General features: G+C 27.0%; 6 protein-coding genes across 6 annotated transcripts; 5 read left to right on the top strand and 1 right to left on the bottom strand.

Annotated features, from left to right (window-relative positions):
* Positions 1 to 1,197: 1,197 nt before the first annotated feature.
* LOC128953706 (cathepsin B-like) lies at positions 1,198 to 2,671 on the top strand. The gene is made up of 4 exons (XM_054299223.1): positions 1,198 to 1,410; positions 1,500 to 1,701; positions 1,824 to 2,269; positions 2,337 to 2,671. The coding sequence occupies exons 1-4, from the start codon at positions 1,285 to 1,287 to the stop codon at positions 2,571 to 2,573; spliced, it is 1,011 nt and encodes a 336-aa protein (XP_054155198.1). The 5' UTR covers positions 1,198 to 1,284; the 3' UTR covers positions 2,574 to 2,671.
* A 448-nt stretch (positions 2,672 to 3,119) lies between these two features.
* Positions 3,120 to 4,432, top strand: LOC128953701 (cathepsin B-like cysteine proteinase). Its single transcript, XM_054299218.1, has 4 exons — positions 3,120 to 3,284; positions 3,358 to 3,556; positions 3,643 to 4,088; positions 4,145 to 4,432. Exons 1-4 carry the CDS (start codon positions 3,162 to 3,164, stop codon positions 4,382 to 4,384), a joined length of 1,008 nt encoding a protein of 335 aa, XP_054155193.1. The 5' UTR covers positions 3,120 to 3,161; the 3' UTR covers positions 4,385 to 4,432.
* Positions 4,433 to 5,866: 1,434 nt separating this feature from the next.
* LOC128953703 (cathepsin B-like) lies at positions 5,867 to 7,258 on the top strand. The gene is made up of 4 exons (XM_054299219.1): positions 5,867 to 6,052; positions 6,139 to 6,331; positions 6,401 to 6,846; positions 6,912 to 7,258. Exons 1-4 carry the CDS (start codon positions 5,936 to 5,938, stop codon positions 7,146 to 7,148), a joined length of 993 nt encoding a protein of 330 aa, XP_054155194.1. The 5' UTR covers positions 5,867 to 5,935; the 3' UTR covers positions 7,149 to 7,258.
* Positions 7,259 to 8,993: 1,735 nt separating this feature from the next.
* Positions 8,994 to 10,327, top strand: LOC128953845 (cathepsin B-like). The gene is made up of 4 exons (XM_054299367.1): positions 8,994 to 9,189; positions 9,247 to 9,430; positions 9,521 to 9,957; positions 10,021 to 10,327. The coding sequence occupies exons 1-4, from the start codon at positions 9,064 to 9,066 to the stop codon at positions 10,231 to 10,233; spliced, it is 960 nt and encodes a 319-aa protein (XP_054155342.1). The 5' UTR covers positions 8,994 to 9,063; the 3' UTR covers positions 10,234 to 10,327.
* Positions 10,328 to 12,460: 2,133 nt separating this feature from the next.
* On the top strand, positions 12,461 to 17,940 carry LOC128953794 (ATP-binding cassette subfamily C member 4-like). The gene is made up of 19 exons (XM_054299315.1): positions 12,461 to 12,496; positions 12,820 to 13,038; positions 13,095 to 13,184; positions 13,260 to 13,423; positions 13,483 to 13,608; positions 13,676 to 13,925; positions 13,988 to 14,113; positions 14,180 to 14,269; positions 14,353 to 14,639; positions 14,720 to 14,806; positions 14,868 to 15,210; positions 15,264 to 15,460; positions 15,552 to 15,772; positions 15,838 to 15,917; positions 16,000 to 16,150; positions 16,238 to 16,468; positions 16,561 to 16,599; positions 16,677 to 17,461; positions 17,671 to 17,940. The coding sequence occupies exons 1-19, from the start codon at positions 12,461 to 12,463 to the stop codon at positions 17,938 to 17,940; spliced, it is 3,792 nt and encodes a 1,263-aa protein (XP_054155290.1).
* A 268-nt stretch (positions 17,941 to 18,208) lies between these two features.
* LOC128953793 (ATP-binding cassette sub-family C member 4-like) lies at positions 18,209 to 24,923 on the bottom strand. Its single transcript, XM_054299314.1, has 20 exons — positions 24,850 to 24,923; positions 23,882 to 23,995; positions 23,709 to 23,814; positions 23,015 to 23,233; positions 22,837 to 22,926; positions 22,611 to 22,774; positions 22,406 to 22,531; positions 22,092 to 22,341; positions 21,831 to 21,956; positions 21,678 to 21,767; positions 21,309 to 21,595; positions 21,151 to 21,237; positions 20,723 to 21,089; positions 20,468 to 20,664; positions 20,201 to 20,409; positions 20,041 to 20,120; positions 19,814 to 19,964; positions 19,473 to 19,742; positions 18,630 to 19,414; positions 18,209 to 18,487 (listed from the first exon to the last, which is right to left on the bottom strand). The coding sequence occupies exons 1-20, from the start codon at positions 24,921 to 24,923 to the stop codon at positions 18,209 to 18,211; spliced, it is 4,071 nt and encodes a 1,356-aa protein (XP_054155289.1).
* Between the last annotated feature and the right edge of the window lie 2,567 nt (positions 24,924 to 27,490).

Below are 27,490 nucleotides of genomic sequence, written 5' to 3'. Positions count from 1 at the left end.
TCGTCATTCATCTTATTTTTCTAAATTCTCTCTTTCATTCTGACTGTTAAAGCAATTGTCTGATCGTACGATAGTTTTACACCACTTATATGGCTATCAATTGATTTTACACAAGAGATTCATTTGATTTCTTAAAATACAAATCTTACGGACAAATAACATGTGAACCAAATATAATGATAATCAATAGACTGTGAAAATCGATTTATTATTCAATTCAAAGTGTCTTTATTTAAATTTATAGTTAACTATTTTATAGATAAAAGTCAATAATAATATTATTATATTATTAAGTATTTATTTAATAATAAATTAGCTCATAAACCAAATGCATTTTGTGTGATATTATTTATTAATTGACAAATGTTTAAATCTAATAAAAATAATTATACAAATTTTCTTTCTTTTTTATCCAATTATCAACTTAAATATAATGAATAAATATTTTATTATAGACTTTATAATAAAACTGTGGCAAAATAATTTATATTAATATATTGATAGTTTTATTATATATATATTAATAAAAATATTTTTTTAAATCGATAAAATTTACTTATTTATTCAACAAAAACTCTCAAAAATAATAATTGGAAAATTAAAAAAAAATAATTAAAAAATATTTGACATAAATTTTATCACATTCGACATTTATATATCAAACATTTAGTTAATAAATAGATTGTATGCCATTTAATAACAAATTCAATAAAAAACAATTATTAGATTATTGATTTACAGATTCAATAATGCATTAAACAATTAAATTATATACTGCACTACATTATTGTATACTAATATCACAAAATGTTAATATCACTTTGATAAAATTACCCCCTAATGTCTAAAATATATTATTATATTATTTTTATACATCATTATCAAAAAAAAAATAATTAAAAATTATTATAATATTAAAAATTCTTAATATAAACTTATATAAGAATATCAATATATTGTATTAATACATAGACACTATTGAATTATAAATATATAAATATTTTGTATTTAATTTATAATATGCCTACAAATATAACACAAGAGAATAAAATATAAATAATTAATATAAGCCTCTAGTGATAGAAAAAGTTGTTGATTTCACAAAAAATATAAGTCATATGATTGTTAAATCAAGTGCTATGGGATATGCACTTGACATTAAAAATATTATTAAATATAAATTTATATATAAGTTATATAAATAGTCTCAATAATAAACATTTACTAAACCAATTAATAATTAATTATTTGAGAAACCGTTAGTAAAAAAAATCGAAGACTAAAATGTTACGGATATTACTATTAGGTCTATTAGTAGTGGTGTCTATGCAATCACCAACCGGTCTATCATTTAATAATCAAAATGAAATGATTGAATATATAAATAGCTTGGAAGGCATAACGTGGAAGGTATGATTGTTATAAGTTATAACCAAATAATAAATCATATTATACTTAATTTTCTTATATTATATATTATTAATTAAATGCATGACTAGGCCGGCAAAAATTTTGATGACTCCTACAATTTGGAAGATATTAAGCGCCTGATGGGTGTCCCTCAAAACCAAGTCGTACCCGATGTTGAATACTCTGAACCACCTGAAGTTGATATTAGCGAAATACCCGAATCATTTGACTCTCGTGAAGCCTGGCCTACATGTGATTCAATTAAAGAGGTCAGAGATCAAGGAACTTGCGGTGAGTATTGTAATAATAGTAAAATAGATTTTACGAATAATTTTCACAAATGATAGATAAAAGCATATTATTAGTGATTTTCATTAGTTATTAATACGTTATAAATTGTTTGTACACTTCAGGCTCGTGTTGGGCCTTTGCAACAGTTGAAGCCATCTCTGACCGCATATGTGTCGCCTCTAATGGTAAACAACAGGTGGAGATATCAGCCGAAGACTTAGTTTCCTGTTGTTCTTCTTGTGGTTTTGGATGTAACGGCGGATATCCGGAGTCTGCCTGGAGTTACTACCAGCACACCGGTCTAGTATCGGGTGGTCTTTATGGCAGCAAAAAGGGATGTCGTCCTTATACTATAGCCGCCTGTGAACACCACACGACAGGCCATTTGCCGCCGTGCGGCAAATCGATAGAACCGACACCAAAGTGCCAGAAACAATGTATCGCTGGATATAACATTACCTACAATGAGGACAAACATTATGGCAGCAAAACGTATCATTTCAGTAATGACAACCAGAAATTGCAGGCGGATATCATGCAAAATGGACCCGTTGTGGCCACTTATCAGGTTTGGTATCAATAATATTATTTATTTTAATAATAAATATTAAACTAGAATTTGTCGATAAAATCAGGTTTTCGAAGACTTCTTGTCCTACAAATCTGGTGTTTACTATCACGTGACCGGTCCGTCGGCCGGCTATCACGCCGTTAAGATCATCGGTTGGGGCGTTGATAACGGTGTCGACTACTGGCTTGTGGCCAACTCGTGGAATGAAGACTGGGGTGACAAAGGACTCTTCAAGATCAGGAGGGGTCGCGACGATTGCGGGTTTGAACAACAAATTAGTGCCGGTTTACCCAAATTGTAAATTATTTATAAGTTTTGTTAATCAATAATTAACTGAAAAATAAATTGTCATTTATATTAAATCTAAAGTTCCTAATAAAACTATGCAAATATTTTAATTTTATTTTATTGAACATATGATAAAATAATAAACTTAAAATCTAGACAATTATAAATAAATTATTACTATTTAATGTAGTTCAAGTTCAATACCTGTATAACATATAAATTAACTTAAATTATTTTTTCTTTTGTTTTAAGTTACATTTTATCGTTAAAACTACCAGTACTTTATACACTTTAAAAATATAATACATTATGATGTTTTTGAATAACATTTTCTAAAGCCATTGCAATTTATAGACCTTTTTGATAAAATTCAGTCAAAAAACATATGCATATATTTTTATCAATATATTGTATTTTGTAATTATAATAAATATCAAGTGCTTATTAAAAACGGCCAAAGCAATGATCATGATAACATAATTATTATTATATTATCAGATAATACATTATTATTTTTTAATTAAATATAATATAAATAGAAATAAATTCTAATAAAAAAAATCATATAAACATTGCATTTAACTCTATATACCAGTAAGTCATGTATGTATTTACTATACTCGCAGTTAATCTATTTATTGGTGTTTCATTGCAAACACCGACTAAATACCAAAATGTGAACCAAATGATTGAATACATTAATAGTGTTCAAAATGAATGGATTGTTAGTATATTTAGTTAATAACAATATATTATTATTATATACATATAAAAAATATTTGTTTTTTTACTTAAAGGCCGATAAAACATTTGATGATAATTATAAACTTTCAGACCTTAAAGTTAAGTTAAGTACTTTACCGGTGAAGAAAGGAGTTTTGCAGATTAAACCAAAGAGTGAATATCCAAACATAGATATTCCCAAATCGTTTGATTCAAGACACCAATGGCCAGAATGTCAGTCTATTAAAGAGATCAGAGATCAGGGAAATTGCGGTCAGTATTTAATTATAACTTATAAATATTTTAGATAATAATTTTATTATATTGTTATAAATCTATTTGACTATTGTTTATATTAGGCTCGTGTTGGGCTTTTGCAGTGGTGGAGGCCATCTCTGACCGAATATGTATTGCATCAAAAAGCAAACAACAGGTTGAGATATCAGCTGAAAATCTGGTGGCCTGTTGTACTTCATGTGGTGATGGATGTCACGGTGGTTTTGAAGACGCCGCCTGGCAATACTATGTCAAACACGGCTTAGTAACCGGTGGTCTTTACAATAGTCATAAGGGTTGTCAACCTTATTCATTAGCCGCGTGCGAACACCACACAACTGGTCATTATCCACCGTGCGGTAAGACGATGGACCCGACACCTAAATGCCATCAAAAGTGTGCCACCGGTTATAATGTCAGTTATACTCATGACCTACACTTTGGAAGCAAAGCATATGATGTTGACAGTGATGTTGAAGCCATTCAAACGGAAATCATGACTAACGGACCCGTTAGCGCAGGTTTTAGTGTAAGAAACAACAAATTGTTTTATTTTGTGAAAATTAATTAACTTTAATTAAATAGGTTTATGAAGACTTTTTGACTTATAAGTCAGGAGTCTATCATCACGTAACGGGTAGTGGAGTCGGAGGTCACGCCGTTAAGGTCATTGGTTGGGGCGTTGAAAACGGTGTCGACTACTGGCTTGTGGCCAACTCGTGGAATGAAGACTGGGGTGACAAAGGACTCTTCAAGATTAAAAGGGGTACCAATGAGTGCAACTTTGAGAGCGGCATATCTGCTGGATTACCTAAACTTAACTAATAAATAAATACTGTATATATTTTACATTATTTTTAAATAATACTATATGTCATAAAATAAAATTATTTTTAAAAATTAAATTATGTTTTTAAAAACTGATAACTAATAAAAATTAACTCAGTTTTCTAAAATTATTTATAATGAATAAAATAATTAAAAATTTTGAAATATCTTCATTTATTTTTAAATTATGAGTTAAAGTTTTATCTAAATCTTATATATATTCAATAATTCATTTATCTGATCAATAAATCATTTTTACAATAAGTCTCAGATTGCAAAAAAATGACTGAAAGAGCTATATTTTATAGCCCCGTCCAATGATGACACTATTTGGCAATTTAGTGCTAATGTTAAAACCAGTCAATTTATACTGGGCTTCAAAATATAGGAAATATAACACTATTTTTTGTACTATAATTTATTTATTGTGAAAAAAAACAGTTGAATATATCAAAAGTATGTCATTATTTATTTTCTAGATTTTAATGTAAATTTTGATTTAGAGATAAATATTAATTAATTTTTTTGACAATTCCTTTCATAAGAGAAATATCAAAATGTTTACTTAAGTTTAAAAATTAAAAAATAACCTAGTACAAAACAACACATGTCATTAATTTTTTATGTTAATTACTAAATTAATATATAAAAGTTAAAATTATTTAACAGCATTTTCAACATACATTTTTTCAATACAACAACATTTTTGAAATACAATTTTTATTAAGTTTTCTGTTATTTTTGGTTATTCTTATAATTTATTTTTCTAAAATATGAATAATAATTTTTAAATTTAATAATAATAAATAAATTTAAAACTGATTATTACAAAATATACTGTAATTAAATACTAATTAATTAAATGATTTCTAAGAATTTTCAAATTATTATTACATATCATATGATTTTATCTAATATTTTTATACTAAATAATAGTGTACTTTATTAAACAATAAATTATTATTTTGCAACTTTATACTAAAATTAATTATCAATATTTTATTTTTTAATCATATCAAGTATTTGTTTATTTATTAAATGATATTTCTAGTTTTTGCGTTTTAAAATATTTATTAAAGTCAATATATAAAAACTATATCAATGAAAATTAAGGTAACACTATCGTATGTTATGTCGTATATACAGTATTTATAACATAAGCATACATATAGTTAAAAATTACAAAAAAGTGAAGTAAAATTATTTTTGTAATCAATAAAAATATGACAAATAAACTGATATATTAAATACTATTCACGTACTTAATAATAAATATCACAGACATTGACATTGTACTTTAATTTATCAAGGTTTATTTATTTAAAATCAGTTAATAGTTACTTAATATAATCTATATTATGTTTTTAAAGAATTAGACCACCTGCATCAATTCTCAATCTATATTTAATATAACATTTAATGTTTAATATGATCTATTGTAAATACTAAAGTAAATATAGTGAGTATATAAATTAGCAGAATATTACTGCTGAAAATCATATTATTATTACTATTACTTTAGTTAAATTGCCATAACTTAAGTCAATTATGAAGTTTCTAATTTTGCTTGCTACTTTATTAGCAAGTTCATTGCAATCGCCAACTGGCCCTAAAAGTTTTGATGAAATCATCGATTATGTTAATAGTTTAGACACAACTTGGAAGGTATTTGATTTATTAAATCAATTTAATATTATGAAAAAGTAAAAAAAACATATGTTAATCATAATTTGTATTTATATAACTGAAAGGCCGGTAAAAATTTTGATGACTCGTATACTTTGGAAGATATTAAAGTAAAATTGGGTGCATTAGAGGAACCGAATCTGGTTTACCCTAAGCATGAAATCGATGAAAATATCGAAATCCCCGAATCGTTTGATTCTCGGGAAGCGTGGCCTCATTGTGCGTCTATTAAGGAAATTAGAGATCAGGGCTCTTGTGGTAAATATTTATACAAATATTGGTTAATTAGATCCCATTATCTAAAAAATATATTAAATACTGTATTAGGTTCGTGTTGGGCTTTTGCAACAGTCGAAGCTATTTCTGATCGCATATGTATTGCCTCTGAGGGCAAACAACAGGTAGAAATCTCGGCTCAAGATATGGTCACGTGTTGCAGTTCATGTGGTATGGGATGTCACGGTGGTTGGCCATCGGCTGCTTGGAGTTACTACGTTCACACTGGTCTTGTGTCGGGTGGTCTCTATAATAGTAAAAAAGGTTGTCAGCCGTACTCTATTGCCGGATGCGAACATCACGCTACCGGTCATCTGCCGCCCTGTAAGAAAGATTACGACCCGACACCCAAATGTGAACACAAATGTGCTGCCGGTTATAACGCAACCTATAAAGAGGATAAACATTATGGCAGCAAAACATATGGATTTTCAAACGATAATAAAGCACTTCAGGCGGATATCATGAAGAATGGACCGGTTGTCGCAGCTTTCACTGTAAATGACTGTTAAACGACTAAAACTGTGAATTAATAATCATTTATTAATTTATAATTTAAAAGGTTTACAACGATTTCCTTCAATACAAGTCTGGTGTATATCACCGAACATCGGGTACAGTAGCCGGCGGTCACGCCGTTAAGATTATTGGTTGGGGCGTTGAAAACGGTGTCGACTACTGGCTTGTGGCCAACTCATGGAATGAAGACTGGGGTGACAAAGGATTGTTTAAAATCAAAAGAGGACAAAATGAATGTGGATTTGAGGCACAAATAGCAGCCGGTCTACCAAAACTGTAATAACTAAATAATTACTGTAATTACTGTTAATAATTGATTTTTTAAATTTTATTAAAAGATCTATTTGTAATAAATTGTATATTAATAAAATTGGTTATTAGTATATAATATAATATAAATGTGTTTTTTGTAATTATTTTATAATCTATCATTATTTTAACTAATGTTGCACCAAAAAAAACATTGAAAATAACTATATATTAGTAATTGTAACTAATTTTTGCAACTATTCCATTACATTATTTTAGTGTCAAAATTAATTATATTGATTTTTGTTGCTTTTATGTAAATTATCATATTTTTAATTTTTAACAAATCGGTAAATTTTGGCATTTATATTATTACATTATTACTATATTAATAGTAATAAATAAGTAGATATCTTAATAATAGTTTATATTTTTAGATAGAAAAAAAGTATAAAAGCATTTGTCAATAACTATTGCAAATAAAATACATTACATGTACCGTAAGTACTGCATATTAAAGCAGAATTTTAATTATATATAAGTATAATAAAAAAATATTGACAAATAGATTATAACAATTTAGTTAAGTAATCATTTATTATAATTAGTAATCAATGTTTAACTAATAAGAATAAACAATTTTTTTTATTATATTTTGTACAATAATTTGCATATAACGAAGCTAATAATTTTTGTTAAATAAAAGTTGTAGTAATTGATCAATGAATAAGAAATAATATAATGTTTTAATATCGCCATTGAGTTAAAATGTATTGCAATTACGACAACTCAATATAATGACAATCCGATACATAGAAAAAGACATGTATTTTAATTGATACCAATCTATACATTTGATGGATGAGTACTATTGATTTGACCTTTTTATGATAAAATAAAAAATATATATTTAATGAATTGTTATGATTAAAGTATGAAAAACTAAAATGTAAACCTATTTTCAAGTAATGCTTATAATTGTTGGCGACTCTGAAGACAATAAGTGATAGTAAAACCATTGCGGCGACAATCATGACATTTGTGATATCTTTGATAACAAATGCAAACAAACGGATACCGAGTACTACAAGAATGGCAATAATGATGGGAACAATGATATACCACACAATTGACGACAAATCCATCATAAGATGTTTATCAACGAAAGATATGTAGATTTTATTTATAAATAGTATATTAGATTGAATTAAAATAAAACCTCTTATTTTACTAAAAAAGACTCTAAGATTAAAAAAATAATATATTATATAAAACTGTATTTAAATTTCATTTATTTTGTAATTATAAATGAATTATTTCTCGAGAATCTTAATAGAGAAACAAAATCATTTCACGTAAATACCAATTATACTAAACTTTTAAATATATTAATATAATACTCTAAATAATTGGCTTTTAAAATCAAAATATTAATAAATCTAGAAAATTATATTGAACTAATAAATAAAATTAGTTAATTATTTATATACAATATCAACATTTTAAATAATTTTAAATATGAATTTTATGTCATTTTTTCTATATAAAAATAACTGCATTTACTAAAAATGAAAGTAATTTATCTCTATTATAATAATTATTTATAAATTTAATTAATTTTAAGAAATTTATAAATTTAATATTATAATCATGGTAAATTTTATAATATACTGTATATCAATCCAAAACACAAAAAATAATAACATAAATTTCAATTATTATTTAATTAAACCATCAATAGAAATTGATATTTGTAAGTGCAATGTTAATATTTTATCTTTAATAAATAACCAGCACCTGGATTAAATCTCATTTATTAAAATAATAAAATATACATTACTTAAGTATCTTTTGGTACAATTTTATTATAAATTAATTATAAACTCAATTAACAAATTTCAATATTTGAATTAAAATCATATTAAATTAAAATCAATTTTAGCATAATGATGTTATTAATTTTGCTTGCTACTTTTTTAACTTTTACAACAAATTCATTGCAATTGTCAACTAATTATGAAGATGTTAATGAATTAATTAATTACATCAATAATCTGAACACAACGTGGAAGGTATTCATTGAATATTTTTTGTATTAATTTTAAATCACATTTAAATTTAATTGAAAGGCCGGTAAAAACTCGTATACGTCGGAGGACATCAAAGTAAGGTTGGGTGCATTGGAGGAACCGGATCTGGTTTTTCTCAAACATGAAATCGATGAAAATATTGAAATCCCCGAGTCGTTTGATGCCCGGGAAGAGTGGCCTCATTGTGAGTCTATTAAGGAAATTAGAGATCAGGGCTCATGTGGTAAATATGACATTATTATTATTTAATAAAATATACAAATTTATTATTAATACTTTTATTATTAATCACTAAAAAAAACTCAAAAATAAGGTTCGTGTTGGGCCTTAGCAGTGGTGGAGGCCATCTCTGACCGCATATGTATTGCCACTAAAGGACAACAACAGGTGGAAATATCGGCCGAAAATTTGATTGCATGTTGCGATACGTGTGGTATGGGATGTATGGGCGGTTGGTCTTTTGCTTCGTGGGACTTCTATGTCAATACAGGTTACGTGACGGGTGGTCTATACAATAGCAAAAAGGGATGTCAGCCCTACAGTATAGCTGGTTGTGGTTCTGGTCCTCTGCCGCCCTGTAAGAAAGTGTTAGAACCAACCCCTCAGTGTCAACACAAATGCATTGACGGATATAACATGACTTATGCTGAAGACAAACATTACGGTAAAAAGTCATACGGTTTCTCAAATGATAATAAAGCTCTTCAGATTGATATCATGCAAAACGGACCGGTCGTCACCTCATTCACCGTATGAACTGTTATATCACTTATTACTATAAAATTAATTATTGAAAAATTAATTTGTTTTCAGGTTTACGACGATTTTGCTATTTATAAGTCCGGTGTATATCAACGAACATCTGGACAAGTGGTCGGCGGTCATGCCGTCAAAGTCATTGGTTGGGGCGTTGAAAATGGTGTCGACTACTGGATTGTGGCCAACTCGTGGAACACCTATTGGGGAGATAAGGGCTTCTTCAAGATTAGGAGGGGTACTAATGAATGCAACTTTGAAATAGACTGACCACCCAATTTATTAGTAAACCTGTATAATAGTATAAAATTATTATTTTCACCTGTATTTTCCTGTATATTAAATATTATATTCCTGTATGTTAACCTGTACTTAAATAACTATATTTTCGTATATATTTATAATATAAATTAAGAAAAATTTTAATTTAGATACTATAATTATATAAAAAGTTAAAATTATTTTATATTGAACATGAACAATTTTAGAAATATTTATAAATTTTTTATATTTAAACAAATATTTTAAATATTTAAACTGTATATTAAAAATACAATCAATTTTTTACTAACAAAACTTAATTCATAGTTTTATTAATCAATTAGTTTTACACATTTTAAAACTGTATATTTTATTATACAGGTTAGCCCTCTCCTGTCACCTGTATTAGACTCTTGATTCCTGTATAATACAGGCGGCACCTGTATGGGTGGTCAGTCTACTTTGAAAGCCAAATAACAGCTGGTTTACCAAAAATTCAATAATTTATTATTGTTTTACTAAATAATTTTTATAATATTTAATATTGAATTTAATATAAAGTTAAATCAAATTATAAAAATTCATTTAATTAAAATAATTATTCTATTTCTATAATATTTGATTCAAAAAATAAATCTGCATTTAATGTACAATATTTGTTATTGTCATAACTTATTGCCCTAATTATACATAAATGTAATTTTATATATAAATAAAATAATCAATTAATACCAATACAGTATACTATGAGAGTATATATACAGTATTATGTGAGTCTTAAAACGGCAGCATTTAATATTGTGAAACCATTAATCATAATTATCTGATCAACAATATGTTGGATTTAAAAATGACCAATGGCTAAGTTATAGATAATTTTGAACTAAATAAGATTGTACTTGGTCAATTTTTAATTAATTGTATGATTGGCCAGATAATTGAAATCGACTATTATTTTTAAAAATTTTTAACATACCACAGTAAATTATCTGGTCAATCATACAGTTAATTAAAAAAATGACCAAGTACAATCTTATTCAGTTTAAAATTATCTATAACTTAGCCATTGGTTACATTTAAATTCAACGTATTGTTGAACAAATAATTGTAATTAACAATATTGTCGTCTCTGTTTAAGACTCTCTGATTTATTATTTTATAAATATTTAATCAGATTCTGTATGTTTGATAAATTGATGATACAATGTAATACATTTTGCATACAAATATGAATTAAAGTTTATTTAAATGATTAAATTGTTTATGTTATTTATTTATCAACATATAAAATATATCTTACATTAGTATTTATATATTTTATTGAGTCAAAACTTTTTAATAAAATATTTCAGACACTGTCTGAACAATGTTTACATTGTATGTTATTTTTAACATTTAAAATTACTGTAGTTTTGTGCAAAGTGTCCGGTGTAAAACATTTATAACATTTGTAATTTATTAAACATGTACTGTATTTAATATTAGTCTATTTATGTGTTTATTATATGTTTAAATGATAGTAAATATATTATTGAAAAAATTTATTTATGTTTTAAACATTTTTATATTTATCAAAATAAATTATATAATTATTCTATAAAAAAATTAAATAATTTGTATGAACTCTAACATATAAATGGAAGAGCAGTCAAAAATAACCCGTAAGTCCCCATGGGATGGGTCTAATTTTTTGAGCAAGCTACTATTCATGTAAGTTACTTACATTATTTTATATGTTCACTATTTATTTATAATTTTAATTAATGTTTATTATCATATATCAATTAAATAATTTTATTCAACTATTTAGTATATAATGTATTAATAAATATTATATAATAAAATACTAAATTAACAATTTAACACTATTTTTAAAATATTCATTATTTTTATTTAGTTATTTTATTAAGTATTATATAATATTTATATTTATCATTTAATTAAAATTTTAATAGTTAAAAGTATAATGATTAAATTTAATTAAACCTTTTTTTTACAAATCAGTTTCAATTTTATCACTCTATAATGAGTTTTGTGACCTATATTATAAACATTTGATATAAATTAATAACTTTATCTCATAAATTGCAGATTGCAATTAAAAACATTATCATATCTATCAATTATATCATATAAAAATTATTTAAAACTTTATGTAAAATTAATAATTACTGCTTAAACTAAACACTTTTGATAAGTTGGGTATTCCCAACATTTTGGACAGGACTACGAAAAAATGGTCTCGACTTACATGACATACACCGCTGTTCTCGTAATGAAGAATCACAGATATTGTGTTACAAACTAGAAAAGTATTATTAGACTAGACTTTAATTTTCATTAAATCATTCAATAATTTTGTAATTTTCAACAACAAAAAAATTACAACAAAAAAAATAATACAGAAATTGGATAAATGAAAGCAAGAAAATAAAACCTAAATATTGTTTGGCATTGTTTTGGACATTTGGCAAACATTTTACTTTACCATTCATTATATTTCTAATTGAAGTTTGTTTATTATTTTATATTATTAATATAAATATTAATAGTTTCTATACGTTTACAATAAAAATTAAATTAATATATTTATAGGAAACTGTGATCCGTGTAAGTCAACCAATATTGTTGGGATATGTAATCGACTATTTTAGTAATAATAATACCATTGATTATAAAAATGCCTGTTTGGCAGCACTGGGTGTATGTCTGTGTTCCTTATTATTTATATCCCTTCATCACCCGACACTTGTGTTGACTCATAAGATAGGTATGAAGATGAGGATTGCCAGTTGTGCTCTTATGTATAAAAAGGTAACAATACTTACTTGAATTGCATTTTATTAAATAACTTTTTTTTATAATAATAGTCATTAAGATTAAGTCAGGCATCACTGGGAAAGACAACTATCGGCCAAATTGTGAATATGATGTCAAATGATGTCAATAGATTTGATGAGGTTTTAATTAAAAAAACGAATATAAATTGTTAAAATATATAATATTTGATAAATTAATATTTAATATTTTTATAGTTTTCCACATTTATATGTTATATAATTTTAGCACCCATTCAAACAATTATAATAGTGTACATAGCTTGGACCCATTTGGGCTGGTCAACACTGGTGGGGGTAGCTATATTAATATTATTCATACCGTTTCAAGGTATTATGGGTAAATTGTTTTCTAGAGTTAGGTAAGTGATTCAGTTATTTAATATTTAAATATTATAATTAAATAAATTTGATTTGTTAGACAAAAAACAGCAGAAATGACTGACAACCGGTTGCGTCTAATGAATGAAATAATAGGTGGTATGCGTGTCATCAAAATGTATTCGTGGGAACAATCGTTTACCGATTTGGTAGCAAATGCCAGAAAGTAATTCATTTTTTTTATATTATAATACTTAACGTAATATAAAAATTTATAATTGTATTAAAAAAAGATTGGAAGTGAACTTTATTAAGAAATCCTGTTTCTTAAAAGCAATTAATTTGTCGGTATTTTTTGTGGCCTCACGTATCATATTATTTGCATGTTTTATAACATATGTATTGACGGGTAATATCCTGACCGCCAAAGCCGTGTTCGTGACAATGGCTCTCTTCAATACATTGCGAATCACATTAACGCTATTGTTTCCCAACGCTGTCACACAATTGGCTGAACTGTCGGTTTCGTGTCAAAGGATTCAAGTAAGTTATGAAAAGGTTTTATATTTCCAATAAATTATTATTTTTAAAAATAACATTTTTAGACATTTTTAGAATTAGAAGAATTAAACGTTAAATCAATTGATAATCAAAATCATTTGAAAAGTAAGGAATTAAACAATGAGTCAATTAGTGTTTCAATTGATAATATAATTGCAAACTGGAGTAATGTATGTATAAATATTTTTAATATAATAATTAAATAATATAATTATAATATTAATTAAAACTTTAAGGAAAATCCAAATCCAACTTTACATAACATATCTGTAAATTTGAAATGCGGAGATCTATTGGCAGTCATTGGACCGGTTGGGTCAGGAAAAGTAAATTATATATATATCCATAAATTAATATTGATTAGTGAATTGTTATTATAAATCATCATAATTTTTTAACATTAAAAAAGAGTTCATTTTTAATGTCAATATTGGGCGAACTACCGGTTCAATCGGGAACTATACAATGTGTTGGATCCATAAGCTATGCATCACAAGAGCCCTGGAATTTCAATAATAGTGTCAGAAATAACATTCTGTTTGGCAATGAATACAATGAAAGCCGATATAAACGAGTCGTTAATGTCTGTGCTTTAGATCGCGATTTCACTATATTTCCGTTCGGAGACCGAACTCTTGTTGGAGAGAAAGGCGTCTCACTATCGGGCGGTCAAAAGGCTAGGATTACATTAGCCAGGTTTGAGTCATTCATTTAATTTATCGGTAATCCCTGTTTGTAATTATTATTATTATTATTATTATGGTATTTCATTGCAGAGCTCTCTACCGAAACTCAGATATCGTTTTAATGGACGACCCGTTAAGTGCTGTCGACTCGTCAGTTGCCGAACACATCTTCGATAAGTATGTCTACTATTACTTTGATATTATTACTGTATTAATATGTTTTGTATTAAATTCATAGATGTATTGTGGATCACCTGTCGGACAAAATACGAATTCTGGTCACACATCAGATTCAGTTCATAAGGAAAGCCACACAAATACTTGTACTAAATGAGGGAAAATGTCTAGCTATGGGAACATTCGATGAATTACAGGCACAGGGAGTTGACTTTATGACACTATTGAAGGAACAGGAAAAAGAAAACGCTGATAAAAAAGCTGAAATCGAGAAACAGGAACGGGAACGGGAATTAATACAATCGTTAACTCAATCAGGTTTTGATGAAAGGGTTAGATCCCTTTCCAGAAGTGTTTCAATTACTGGTGGTAGCATTGATTTGTCTAATATATTGGTAAAATTAGTTTTATTTATAATTATAAAATATTAACTTAATTTAAAATTACGCCAAAATAGGTTAATAACATTAATGATAACAATAGAGATGATCCTAAAATAAAAGATGAGGAAAGACAAGTTGGATCAATTGAGGGAAGAGTATACTGGGAGTACATCAAAGCGGGCACCGGACCACTCTTTGCTATTTTTACTATACTTTCTACTTTGATATCTCAGACAATATTTCATGGATCAGATATATGGTTAACTGAGTGGTACGTATATAAACTCAAATTAGTCTAAAGTATCAAATTTATATAAAAAATATTCCTAAAATAGTACATAAAAATTTTATGTGATTTATAGGACAAATAAAAATCAAATGTCAGGACATATTGTGAGCACAAGTGAACAAAACATTGACGCCTATATCTATTCGGGACTCATTGGACTACTGTTTCTAACAGCCCTAATGCGAGCCATTTCATGGTTTACCGTTTGTATGCGGGCCTCAATTAATTTGCATAATACTATATTTTATCGTTTACTTCGCGCACCAATTTCTATATTTGACAACAATCCAGTCGGTAAACAATTATATCATTATTTATTATAAATATAATTTTTTTAAGGTATATTATTCTACATTTAGGCCGAATATTAAACCGGTTTACTAAAGATTTGGGAGTAATTGATGAAATGTTGCCCTCGACTTCATTTGACTTGAATGTGGTATGTATTGTATGAAATATAACTGTTATGGTTTGCAAATTATAAGATAACTATTTATTTTTTAACATTTTATTTAATTTAGTGTTTAGCTCAAGGAGTAGGCATTGCAATAGTGGTCGGTATAGTCAATCCATATTTGATAATACCAGCAATAGTTATGTTTATATTAATTGTTATAATGAGAGGTATTTATATAAAATCAGCAAGGGATATTAAACGATTTGAAGGAGCAAGTTAGTTTTAATTATTTATTAAACTTATGGCTATTTATTGTTAAGTTAAGGTTAGTTAACAATAAAAACATTACTACTTTTTTATAGCCCGCAGCCCAGTGTTTACACATGTGAGCACAACATTGACAGGACTGGCCAGTGTTCGGGCCTACGGAGCACAGGATGTTTTTGAAAAACAATACTATATCTACCAGAATGATCACAGTGCTACCTGGTTCCTGTTTGTGGCCGCATCCCGTGGACTCGGTTGGATTATGGACTGGTTTTGTGTCTTATATATTATCGCCATTGCAGTTGTACTCATGCTATCTCCTAATGGTTTGAATTATATTATATTACATTAATTATATAAATATAATATTAAAATCTAATAAATCAATTTCTTAAAACATTGTATAATGAAATTATAGGTATTGCTGGAGGAACTGCTGGACTGGCATTATCTTCAGGTACAGTACTAAACAAACACTAGCGGTAATTGTTTTAATATAATAAACTAATAAGTAATATATATATAAATAAATAGCATTAATGTTAACGGGAATGACTGCTTGGGGGGTCAGACAGTCGGCAGAAATGGAAAGTCAGATGACATCAGTTGAACGTATCGTTGAGTATAGTAGACTACCTCAAGAGGCACCTCTGGAGGCAAATAAACAACACAAACCACGACCTGAATGGCCTGATTGTGGACGCATTCAATTCAAGAATATGTATCTGTTTTATGAGAGCTCTAACAAACCGGTTCTTAAGAACTTGTGTTGTTCTATCAAAAGTGCTGAGAAAATAGGTATCGTTGGTCGTACCGGTGCCGGCAAGAGCTCAATTATATCGGCATTGTTTCGTATGGTTGAACCAAAAGGACAAATACTTATTGATGGTATTGACACCAAATCTATTGGATTACATGATTTGAGAAAAAAGATATCAATCATACCTCAAGACCCGGTAGTCTTCACGGGTACAGTTCGTCGTAATCTCGATCCGTTTGGCGAATACAGTGACGAACAGATATGGAAAGCCTTGGATGAGGTGCAACTCAAACATGCCGTACAAGAGTTGAGAGGAGAGTTAGACGCAGAGTTGTCTGAAGGCGGATCCAACTTCAGTGTAGGTCAGCGCCAATTAGTATGTCTGGCGCGGGCTATCTTACGGTCCAATCGTGTACTAGTCTTAGATGAGGCCACAGCTAATGTCGATCACCAAACAGATTCACTCATCCAAACCACTATCAGAAATAAGTTCTCCGATTGTACTGTACTTACAATAGCCCACAGACTTAACACTATCATTGACTCTCATAGAGTACTTGTAAGTTGTTTAATGTGTTTCTAATATTTTGCAGTTTTTAATACAATTCAGTTTAATGTTATTCATAAATAATATAAAGTATTTATATAAAAAATATTATTATCGATATAAACATAATTAGATTAAAATAAACATTTTTTGATATTTTATATAATTGATAACAAATACTAATTTATTTAATTAATCAAATTATCATATTTTATATTCAGGTGTTAGACGCGGGAGAGATCATTGAATTTGACACTCCATTAGCTTTATTACAAAGAAAGGGAAAGTTTTATGATATGTGTCGTAAAACAGGAAAAGATATGTTTAATCATTTGATGAAAATGGCTAAAGAAATACATTTTCATAAATTTGATACAAATGAAGAACAAGAAGAAGGACAAGTAGTTGAATATCAATCCGACCATCAGTTCACATCTCACGGCAATAATAATGATCCACAAAAATACGGAACTTTTCAAGAAAAATTCTAACAAATAATTTTGTAAATTTTATTTAACATAAATTGTTTTAATAAAACATTTTAATAATTATTTATACAATATTGTTATTGTTAATTATAATTGTATTAACGTTATTAATTTATAACAAATTATAGTAAATTTCTTTATAATAAAAAAAATTAAACTAAATTATAATTACATTTTTATTGTTCTTTAATTATTGATTAAATTACTAAATAACATAATGACATAATGATAATTAAAAAATAGATACAAAATTAAATAAAAACAGATAAAACTAAAGTGTATCCGGATATTGGTTGATAACAGTGCTTGACTTGTGATGGGAACTACTACTCGAAGAACTACTACTACTACTGGATGTCGTATCACTTTTGTCTTCTTCATTTGACTCTTCATTTGTTTCAAATCTTGAAATATGTGTTTCTTTAGCCATTTTCATCAAATGATTGAACATATTTTTTCCTGTTTTACGACACATATCATAAAATACACCCTTTCGTTGTAATAAAGCAAATGGTGTATCAAATTCAATGATCTCTCCCGCGTCTAACACCTAAATATAAAATATGATAATTTTAATAAATAAATAAATTAGTAATTATAAAATATAGTATTTTAAATAAATTGTATAAATGAATGAAAATAAAAATTGTATGAAAAACTCTAAAATATTAGAAACACATTAAACAACTTACGAGTACTCTATGAGAGTCAATGATAGTGTTAAGTCTGTGGGCTATTGTAAGTACAGTACAATCGGAGAACTTATTTCTGATAGTGGTTTGGATGAGTGAATCTGTTTGGTGATCGACATTAGCTGTGGCCTCATCTAAGACTAGTACACGATTGGACCGTAAGATAGCCCGCGCCAGACATACTAATTGGCGCTGACCTACACTGAAGTTGGATCCGCCTTCAGACAACTCTGCGTCTAACTCTCCTCTTAACTCTTGGACAGTATGTTTAAGCTGCGTCTCATCCAAGGCCTTCCATATCTGTTCGTCACTGTATTCGCCAAACGGATCGAGATTACGACGAACTGTACCCGTGAAGACTACCGGGTCTTGAGGTATGATTGATATCTTTTTTCTCAAATCATGTAAACCAATAGATTTGGTGTCAATACCATCAATAAGTATTTGTCCTTTTGGTTCAACCATACGAAACAATGCCGATATAATTGAGCTCTTGCCGGCACCGGTACGACCAACGATACCTATTTTCTCAGCACTTTTGATATAACAACACAAGTTCTTGAGAACCGGTTTGTTAGAGCTCTCATAGAAAAGAGACATATTTTTCATTTCGATTACTCCTTTTTCTGGCCATTCCTTTCTAGGTTTGTCTTTATTGTCTGCTTCAAGAGGTGCCTCTTGAGGTAGTTTACTATATTCAATGATACGCTCGACTGATGTCATCTGACTTTCCAATTCGGCTGACTGTCTGACACCCCATTGAGTCATTCCCGTCAACATTAATGCTGTTATCAAACAAACGTTACAATTAGTGCATACTTTACATTAATAATAAGTTATTACCTGATGATAGAGCCAAACCAGCATCGCCTCCCTGTAGACCAGTTGGTACTACCATTATAACCACAGTTATGATTACAATATAGCCAACACAAAACCAGTCCATCATTAGCCCTAAAGTACGTGAAGCACATATAAACATGAACCACGTGGCGTTGTGGTCATTCTGGTACACATAGTATTGCCTCTCAAACACTTCCTGAGCTCCGTAAGCCCTAACACTGGCCAACCCGTTAAGTGTAGTACTCACGTGTGAATAGACAGGACTTCGCGCTATTTATATAAATGTTTAATTAGTAGAAATAAAATTACATTTGATTACTAATTTATTATGAATAACTTACTTAACCCTTCAAATCGTTTAATGTCCCTGGCTGACTTTATGTATATACCTCTAACTATTATGCTTAGTATTATCAAGAAAATTGCCGGTATTATTAGGTATGGGTTGACGAGTGCCACCACTATTATTATACCAACTGCTTGAGTCATTGTCTGTAATATAGTTATGTGATTATTGTTTGGTATTTATTAATTACAATGATTTATGTTTTTCTTGATAAATATATACCAGATTTAAATCAAATGCAGTCGACGGCAGCATTTCATCAACAATACCCATATCTTTAGTAAATCGATTGAGTATTCGGCCTATAAATTAAAATTAATTAAGGGTTATACACATAATGTAATTAATTTAAATTACCGGTAATAATGTTTTCGATACATACCTACGGGATTGTTATCAAATACAACAATTGGTGCCCGAAGTAATCGGTAAAATATACTGTTGTGTAGATTAACGGACGCCCGCATACACATCATAAACCAAGTGGTAGACCTCAGTAGTGCCGTCACAAATAGACCAGCAATTAGTGCAGAATATATTATTACATCCATGTTTTGGTCTCTTTCAATGCCGTTTTGATTATTGTTTGTCCTAATTATATAATAAGTTATTTTCATATTTATATTATAATTTTCATTATATTACTCACCATTCAGTGAGCCATAAGTCTGATCCGTGAAATATAGTCTGAGATATCAGTGTTGAACTTATTGTTATTGTTAAAAGTATGGGTCCGGCACCGGCCCTAACGTAATACCAATAGACTCCACTGTCAATAGATCCAACTTCACGGTTCTCATCTTGAATTTTTGGATCATTTAAATAGTCATCTTCAAAAACTTCAATCTAAACATTAAAATCAATATAAATATCTTATATTATATAAAATATGAATAACACAAACGTTAGATATTTCAAAATTTTCCGTTTGAACCACAGAAGTACTTCTTGATATTGATCTTCCTCTGGCTTTCAATGATTCAGTAAAAGTTTCGTTTTTGATTTGTTGACTGTCATAACTGCTCTTTGAGAACGACCTCATAAGTTCCCGTTCCTGTCTTTCAATTTCAACCTTTTTCTCTGCAATTTCTTTTTCCTGTTCCTTCAATAGTGTCATAAAGTCAACTCCCTGTGCCTGTAATTCATCAAATGTTCCCATAGCTAGACATTTGCCTTCATTAAGCACAAGTATTTGTGTGGCTTTCCTTAGGAACTGAATCTGATGTGTGACCAGAATTCGTATTTTGTCCGACAGGTGATCCACAATACATCTATGAATTTAATACAAAACATATTAATACAGTAATAATATCAAAGTAATAGTAGACATACTTATCGAAGATGTGTTCGGCAACTGACGAGTCGACAGCACTTAACGGGTCGTCCATTAAAACGATATCTGAGTTTCGGTAGAGAGCTCTGCAATGAAATAACATAATAATAATAATTACAAACAGGGATTACCGATAAATTAAATGAATGACTCAAACCTGGCTAATGTAATCCTAGCCTTTTGACCGCCCGATAGTGAGACACCTTTTTCTCCAACAAGAGTTCGGTCTCCGAACGGAAATATAGTGAAATCGCGATCCAAAGCACAGACATTAACGACTCGTTTATATCGGCTTTCATTGTATTCATTGCCAAACAGAATGTTATTTCTGACACTATTATTGAAATTCCAGGGCTCTTGTGATGCATAGCTTATGGATCCAACACATTGTATAGTTCCCGATTGAACCGGTAGTTCGCCCAATATTGACATTAAAAATGAACTCTTTTTAATGTTAAGAAATTATAATGATTTATAATAACAATTCACTAATTAATATTAATTTATGGATATATATATAATTTACTTTTCCTGACCCAACCGGTCCAATGACTGCCAATAGATCTCCTGGTCTCAGATGGACTGAGATATCATTGAGTGTTGAGTGCAAACTCTCCTATAAATTAAATGATTTTATATTTTAATAAATGATTAAAACAATTGATAAGAAATCTTTTACTTCATTCCATTTCGCGGTTATATTATTAATGGACACATAATTTGATTCAGTATTTGTTTTAATGTCTTTTGAAATATTTGTTAATTGATTTCGTTTTATTTCCATTTCTTCTAACTCTAAAAATGTCTTAAATTAAAATGATTTGTTAATATAAAACAATTCTTTAATTTATTTATAATATTAATATTATCACTTCAGACACAAATCACTGGATAATCTGATATAAATAAAAAATATAATAATGGGATTATCTTATAATACCTGTATTCGTCCGCATGAGACAAGTAGTTCAGCTCCCAGTGCTATAGCCTGTGGGAAGAGCCACGTCATAGTAATTCTCAATGTATTGAAGAGAGCCATTGTCACGAACACGGCTTTGGCGGTTAGGATATTACCCGTCAATACATATGTTATAAAACATGCAAATAATATGATACGTGAGGCCACAAAAAATACCGACAAATTAATGGCTTTTAAAAAACATGCTCTTCGGATACGCGATACTTCAGATCTATTGAATGTTATAATATTTAGATTTATTATATAAATATATTATATTATTCACAATGAATTACTTTCTGGCATTTGCCACCAAATCGGCAAACGATTGTTCCCACGAATACATTTTGATGACACGCATACCACTTATTATTTCATTCATTAGACGTAACCGGTTGTCGGTTAACTGAGCCGTCATTAATCTGCATAAAAAATTATTACGGTATTTATAATATCGATAATCACTTATTATTATAAACTTTATTTCAATATCTAAGTTACCTAACTCTTGAAAACAACTTTCCCATATATCCTTGGAAGGGTATAAAAAGTAATAGTAAGGCCACCCCTACAAAGCAGGTCCAATTCAAATGTGTCCACATTATATAAACAGTGATTACTGTTTGTATGGGTGCTATAAAAAAATAGCTGACAAATATTGAAAACTAAATAAAAAAGATTAATATTTAAAATATATTAATATATTATTTGTAATTAAATTTCAAACCTCATCGAAACGGTTGACATCGTTTGACATTAAATTAACAATTTGTCCGACAGTTGTTCTACCCATTGACGCCCGGTTTAGTTTTAGAGACTAATAAATTTGTATTAATAGATATCATAAATAAGTTTATATATTATTAGTTTTGTTAATTATTTTTAAATCATGATAATATCAATACTTTTTTATACATTAGTGTACAACACGATGCCCTCAATCTCATACCCATTCGCATGACTAACACGAGTGTCGGGTGATGTAGTGATATGAATAGTGCCGAACAAAGACATACTCCGCCGGCTGACAAACAGGCATTTGAATAGGATATATCTCCCTCTTTGCTAAAGTAGTCGATTACATATCCCAATAGGATTGGTTGACCAATACGTATGACACACTCCTATTTTTTATTAATATTTGTTATAATTTATATATAATAAATATTTTTTTAATAAAAAAATTAAAATTTATTATTACATAAGAAAATATCAATTAGAGATTTGCTAATTTTCTTAATAACGGTAATTGTTATTTGAATGCAATACCGTATTAAAACCTATATTTATAAAATTAAGAGTTTCTATTTTTTTTAATAACTTATTAATTAATTTAGAGAAATTATCAATATTTCTATTATAATAATTTTTATACGCTATACTATATTAATGACAATAAATCAATACCTGTAATTAAACTCTTGGAATTTAATTATCATAACCTTATTTAAATGAATCTTAAAATAACACATTTTTTTAAACTGTAGTATTAGTATAAACTATACTAACATTCATACATCATTATTAAGGATTATAATAAAGTTAATGATTAGAGTTTTTATTTATTTTAAATATTTAGTAAAATAATTAATCAAAAACCTCAAAAATAAAAATGATCATGGGCATTATGTAATATTTAGCATATGTCCAAAACAATGCCTTCCAAAATTTCGGTGATTTATTTTTTTGTTCTAATTTCCAATTTCTAATATAATTGAATTAATAAAATTAGATTTGTTAACTTAACTCATATATTAGTTCTAAAAAATCACCTTTCTAATTTTTGTGCAATTAGCTGAGATTCATCATATTTGGAGCATCGATATAAATCATCCAGGTCCAAACCATTTTTTCGCATTCCCCTCCAAAATACTGGAAATACCCATCTATTATATTTTTTAAATAATTAATTATAATTTTAACAAGTTAAACAATAAGATTATTGAACTTAATTTTATAATTTTAATTATAACATAAACATAATTAAAAGTTCATAAATATAAAATAAATATTATTTTAAAAAATATTTTTAAAGTTTTATGTTTTTTTTATTAAAATTGCTTTATTCAATGGAAATCTGTTTATTTAAGTTTGTTTATTATTATTATAAGATTTCCTGCAGATAAACAAATTTTTATTGATTACTGTATATTTGTCAATTGAAAATTACTAACAATTATGAATAACTAAATTAATTTTAATTAAATTATAATATTAATATTATTTTAATTTTTTTGTGCACTCATTTGTAAAAATTATATGAAATGGAATTTTTTCTCTGTTTATATTAATATTTATTTGCATTGAATAAACATATTTTACATTAATCTTAATCTTAATTAACATTATTTACTGACTGTAATTAAGTCAATATTATTGCAATACAGTATATAATTCATTTGGAAACACTGTTTATAAATTTTTAAGTACAAAGTTTATAAATATTTTACATATTTTACATATTTTAAAAATTAGTTTGGATTAATTATTAATTAGTTATTTTTATTAATTGAATATTAATAATAAATATATAATCTCATGAATTAATAACACACATATATATATATATATATATAAGTTATAAAACTATTATTTAGAAAAATAAAAAATGCAAGATTTATTTAATAATGACAAAAAAATTGCTTAATATTAAATAATAAAAAATTTTAAATATAATATTACATGTATTACATATTATATTATTTTTATTATAAAATATTAAAAATATAGTATTACTTACGTAAAAAATATTTTTTGTATAAAATTGGTCCTGTCCCATTGACATTTGCCCCTTATTTTTGGGTCCTCATCCATACCTTTTAAATTACTTATAACTTCACAGTTTATGATCAAAATTAAATTAATAATATAAATTAAAGCTTATATTATATGTCAATTTGCTTAAACTCGTATTTATTGAAATAAAATGTTTTTATCAAAAATACATCAATATATAATGTATATACTATTCGCACACTGTATAGATATTTGATTTGATTTGATTTTAAATAATGTGTAAATAGACTTATAATAACTTATAGTCAATAGTGTTGTCTAACAAAAAGTCGTCAATAATATTAATAATTTGACTTAATTTATAGGGAACGCCGGTTTGCACCCTCCTATTTGATAAGCAATGCCCATATAATTTAGTTAAGTGCATTATGAGTTCAATTATCATTAAAACATACAAATAAAACTATAGATAGATGAGAGAAATGCTCATCAATTTCAACATAATCTTTAACGAGAAAATGTGTTGTAAAAGAAAATTATTTATATTATGTTTATTAAAAAACTGTTCATCATTTATACAGTATATACTTCTATATATATAATTAAGATATAGTTAAATACATATAATTCAATTAGCAATTAATACAATATTTATACATAAATACATTTTTAAAAAACCTTTACATAACTAATATTAGTTTAATTAATATTTAGTTTCTATTTGTTATACACTGTATACTATTTTCGTATCTGTAAATCAGCAATTTATATATATTGTACATCATGTATTTAATCAAACATATTTTAAAGTGTTATTGATTTACATAATTAAAATTACATATTTTATATACTTATATACATAGTTTTAATACTAAATTTTTTCTTACTGTATATTTACTAATAATAAATCATTAATTATTACTTTATTTACAGCTATTTTTATGATCCGATGTTTATATCAGAATTTTGATTTTAATTAATGTACAGTAATTATTGTAAGCAGACTAATAAACTAATATAATACAAAAAAATAATTACTAGAACCTGAAAAAATATAGATATATTATAAAATATTAATAAAAATTAATTATATTGAAAGTGGAAAATATTATTTATAATTATAAAATGTTATACTTGATAAAAATATTAATTATTTATATAAATATAACAGAGTATTTACTTATATACTTTATGTCACCCTAATATTTTAAGTTATAAGTATAACAGGGTTAAGCAAGGTTTTGGATTTTAGGGGGGTAGACTGGAGTGAAATTTACAAAATTCTCGAAAAATCTTGGGGGTATAGGGGGTATAGACTTTATTGCATTTTTAAACGGCGATTTTTTCAAAAATCCAAAATCAAGGGGGGTCAAGAGAAAATTCCTTAAATTCACGAATATTCCCATGTAAATTAAATAAAGTTCCCATAAGTACCCGTATAAATTCCCAGGAAAATAGGTAAATTTTCCTAAATATATAAAAAATAAAAATTAATAAAAACTGAAATTTAATCAAAAAATAAAATAAAAATGTATTTAAGATTTAAAAATAGTTGATAAAAGCATTAATGATACACAATGAGTTATTTTTTGTATTTTAATAATTTTTAACTTTTAGCATAATTAATTTTTTAAATAATACTTATAATTGTTTATAATTTATAGTTATATATTATTTTTTTAAATGTTATTTTTATACAAATACTGACTGAATACTAATTATTTAACTCAATTTTTGTTAAAGTTTTAGTTATATTAAGTATAAAATTGAAAATATTTTTAAATTTTTTATTAAAAATTATTAATAAAAAACATAATATAACTATTTATTGTTTTATTAACTTCTTAAACTATCTTAAACTTCTATTTTAATTGTAATATGATTACTTTTTCAACAAATAGGTAATTTTTAATTTTTTAGTTTAATAGTTTAATTAAAATAATGTTATTTTTTGATGAGTTTTAACGTTATTTTAATTATTTTACTTATTTTTAATCAATAATTAGATTCATATAAATTTTAAAAACATAAAAACTCTTACTAAAATAGTATTAACTAAAATTATAAATTTTAGAGTGGGATCATTTCTCCTCGTTTTTAAGCGACAATTTTTCCAAAAGTCTGGGGGGTAAAATCCCAAAATCTCGATCTTAGGGGGTATTTTGGCCTTACCTCCTACCCCCTTACTTAATCCTGAATTATAAGTACACATTTTACAACACAACTACAATTGCAAAGTTATCAAATAAAAAAATTATATTATAAAACAATATATTTTAATATTTCATTTTTGTTTATTTAGCAAGTTTAAATTATTTTTATAAGATAGTTTATATTAAATTGTTTTATAATAGCAATTATATATCTTATAAGTGTATAATTAGTGCATTAAAAATTTATATTAATTACAACATTATATTCAATGTACAGTTAGTTCTGACACAAATGTTATCTTTATCTTAATTATTGTTTAATTATAGAGAATAAATGTTTAGGAAATGGTTACTTAAAAATCAATAACTTGTAAAACATATGATCAACAAATATTTATCAATCATTGACGCTAAAATAACATATAAATATTTGTTTTTAAAATATAAATACATCATATTGCATAAAAATTAACTATTGAATACTTAGTAATA

The sequence above is a fragment of the Oppia nitens genome, unplaced genomic scaffold, assembly GCF_028296485.1.
Source record: "Oppia nitens isolate AA-2021 unplaced genomic scaffold, nextdenovo-longstitch-racon4-pilon3 scaffold23_pilon_pilon_pilon, whole genome shotgun sequence".
In the NCBI taxonomy this organism is placed as follows: Eukaryota; Metazoa; Arthropoda; class Arachnida; order Sarcoptiformes; family Oppiidae; genus Oppia; species Oppia nitens.
This window is presented reverse-complemented; position numbering and strand designations above follow the sequence as displayed.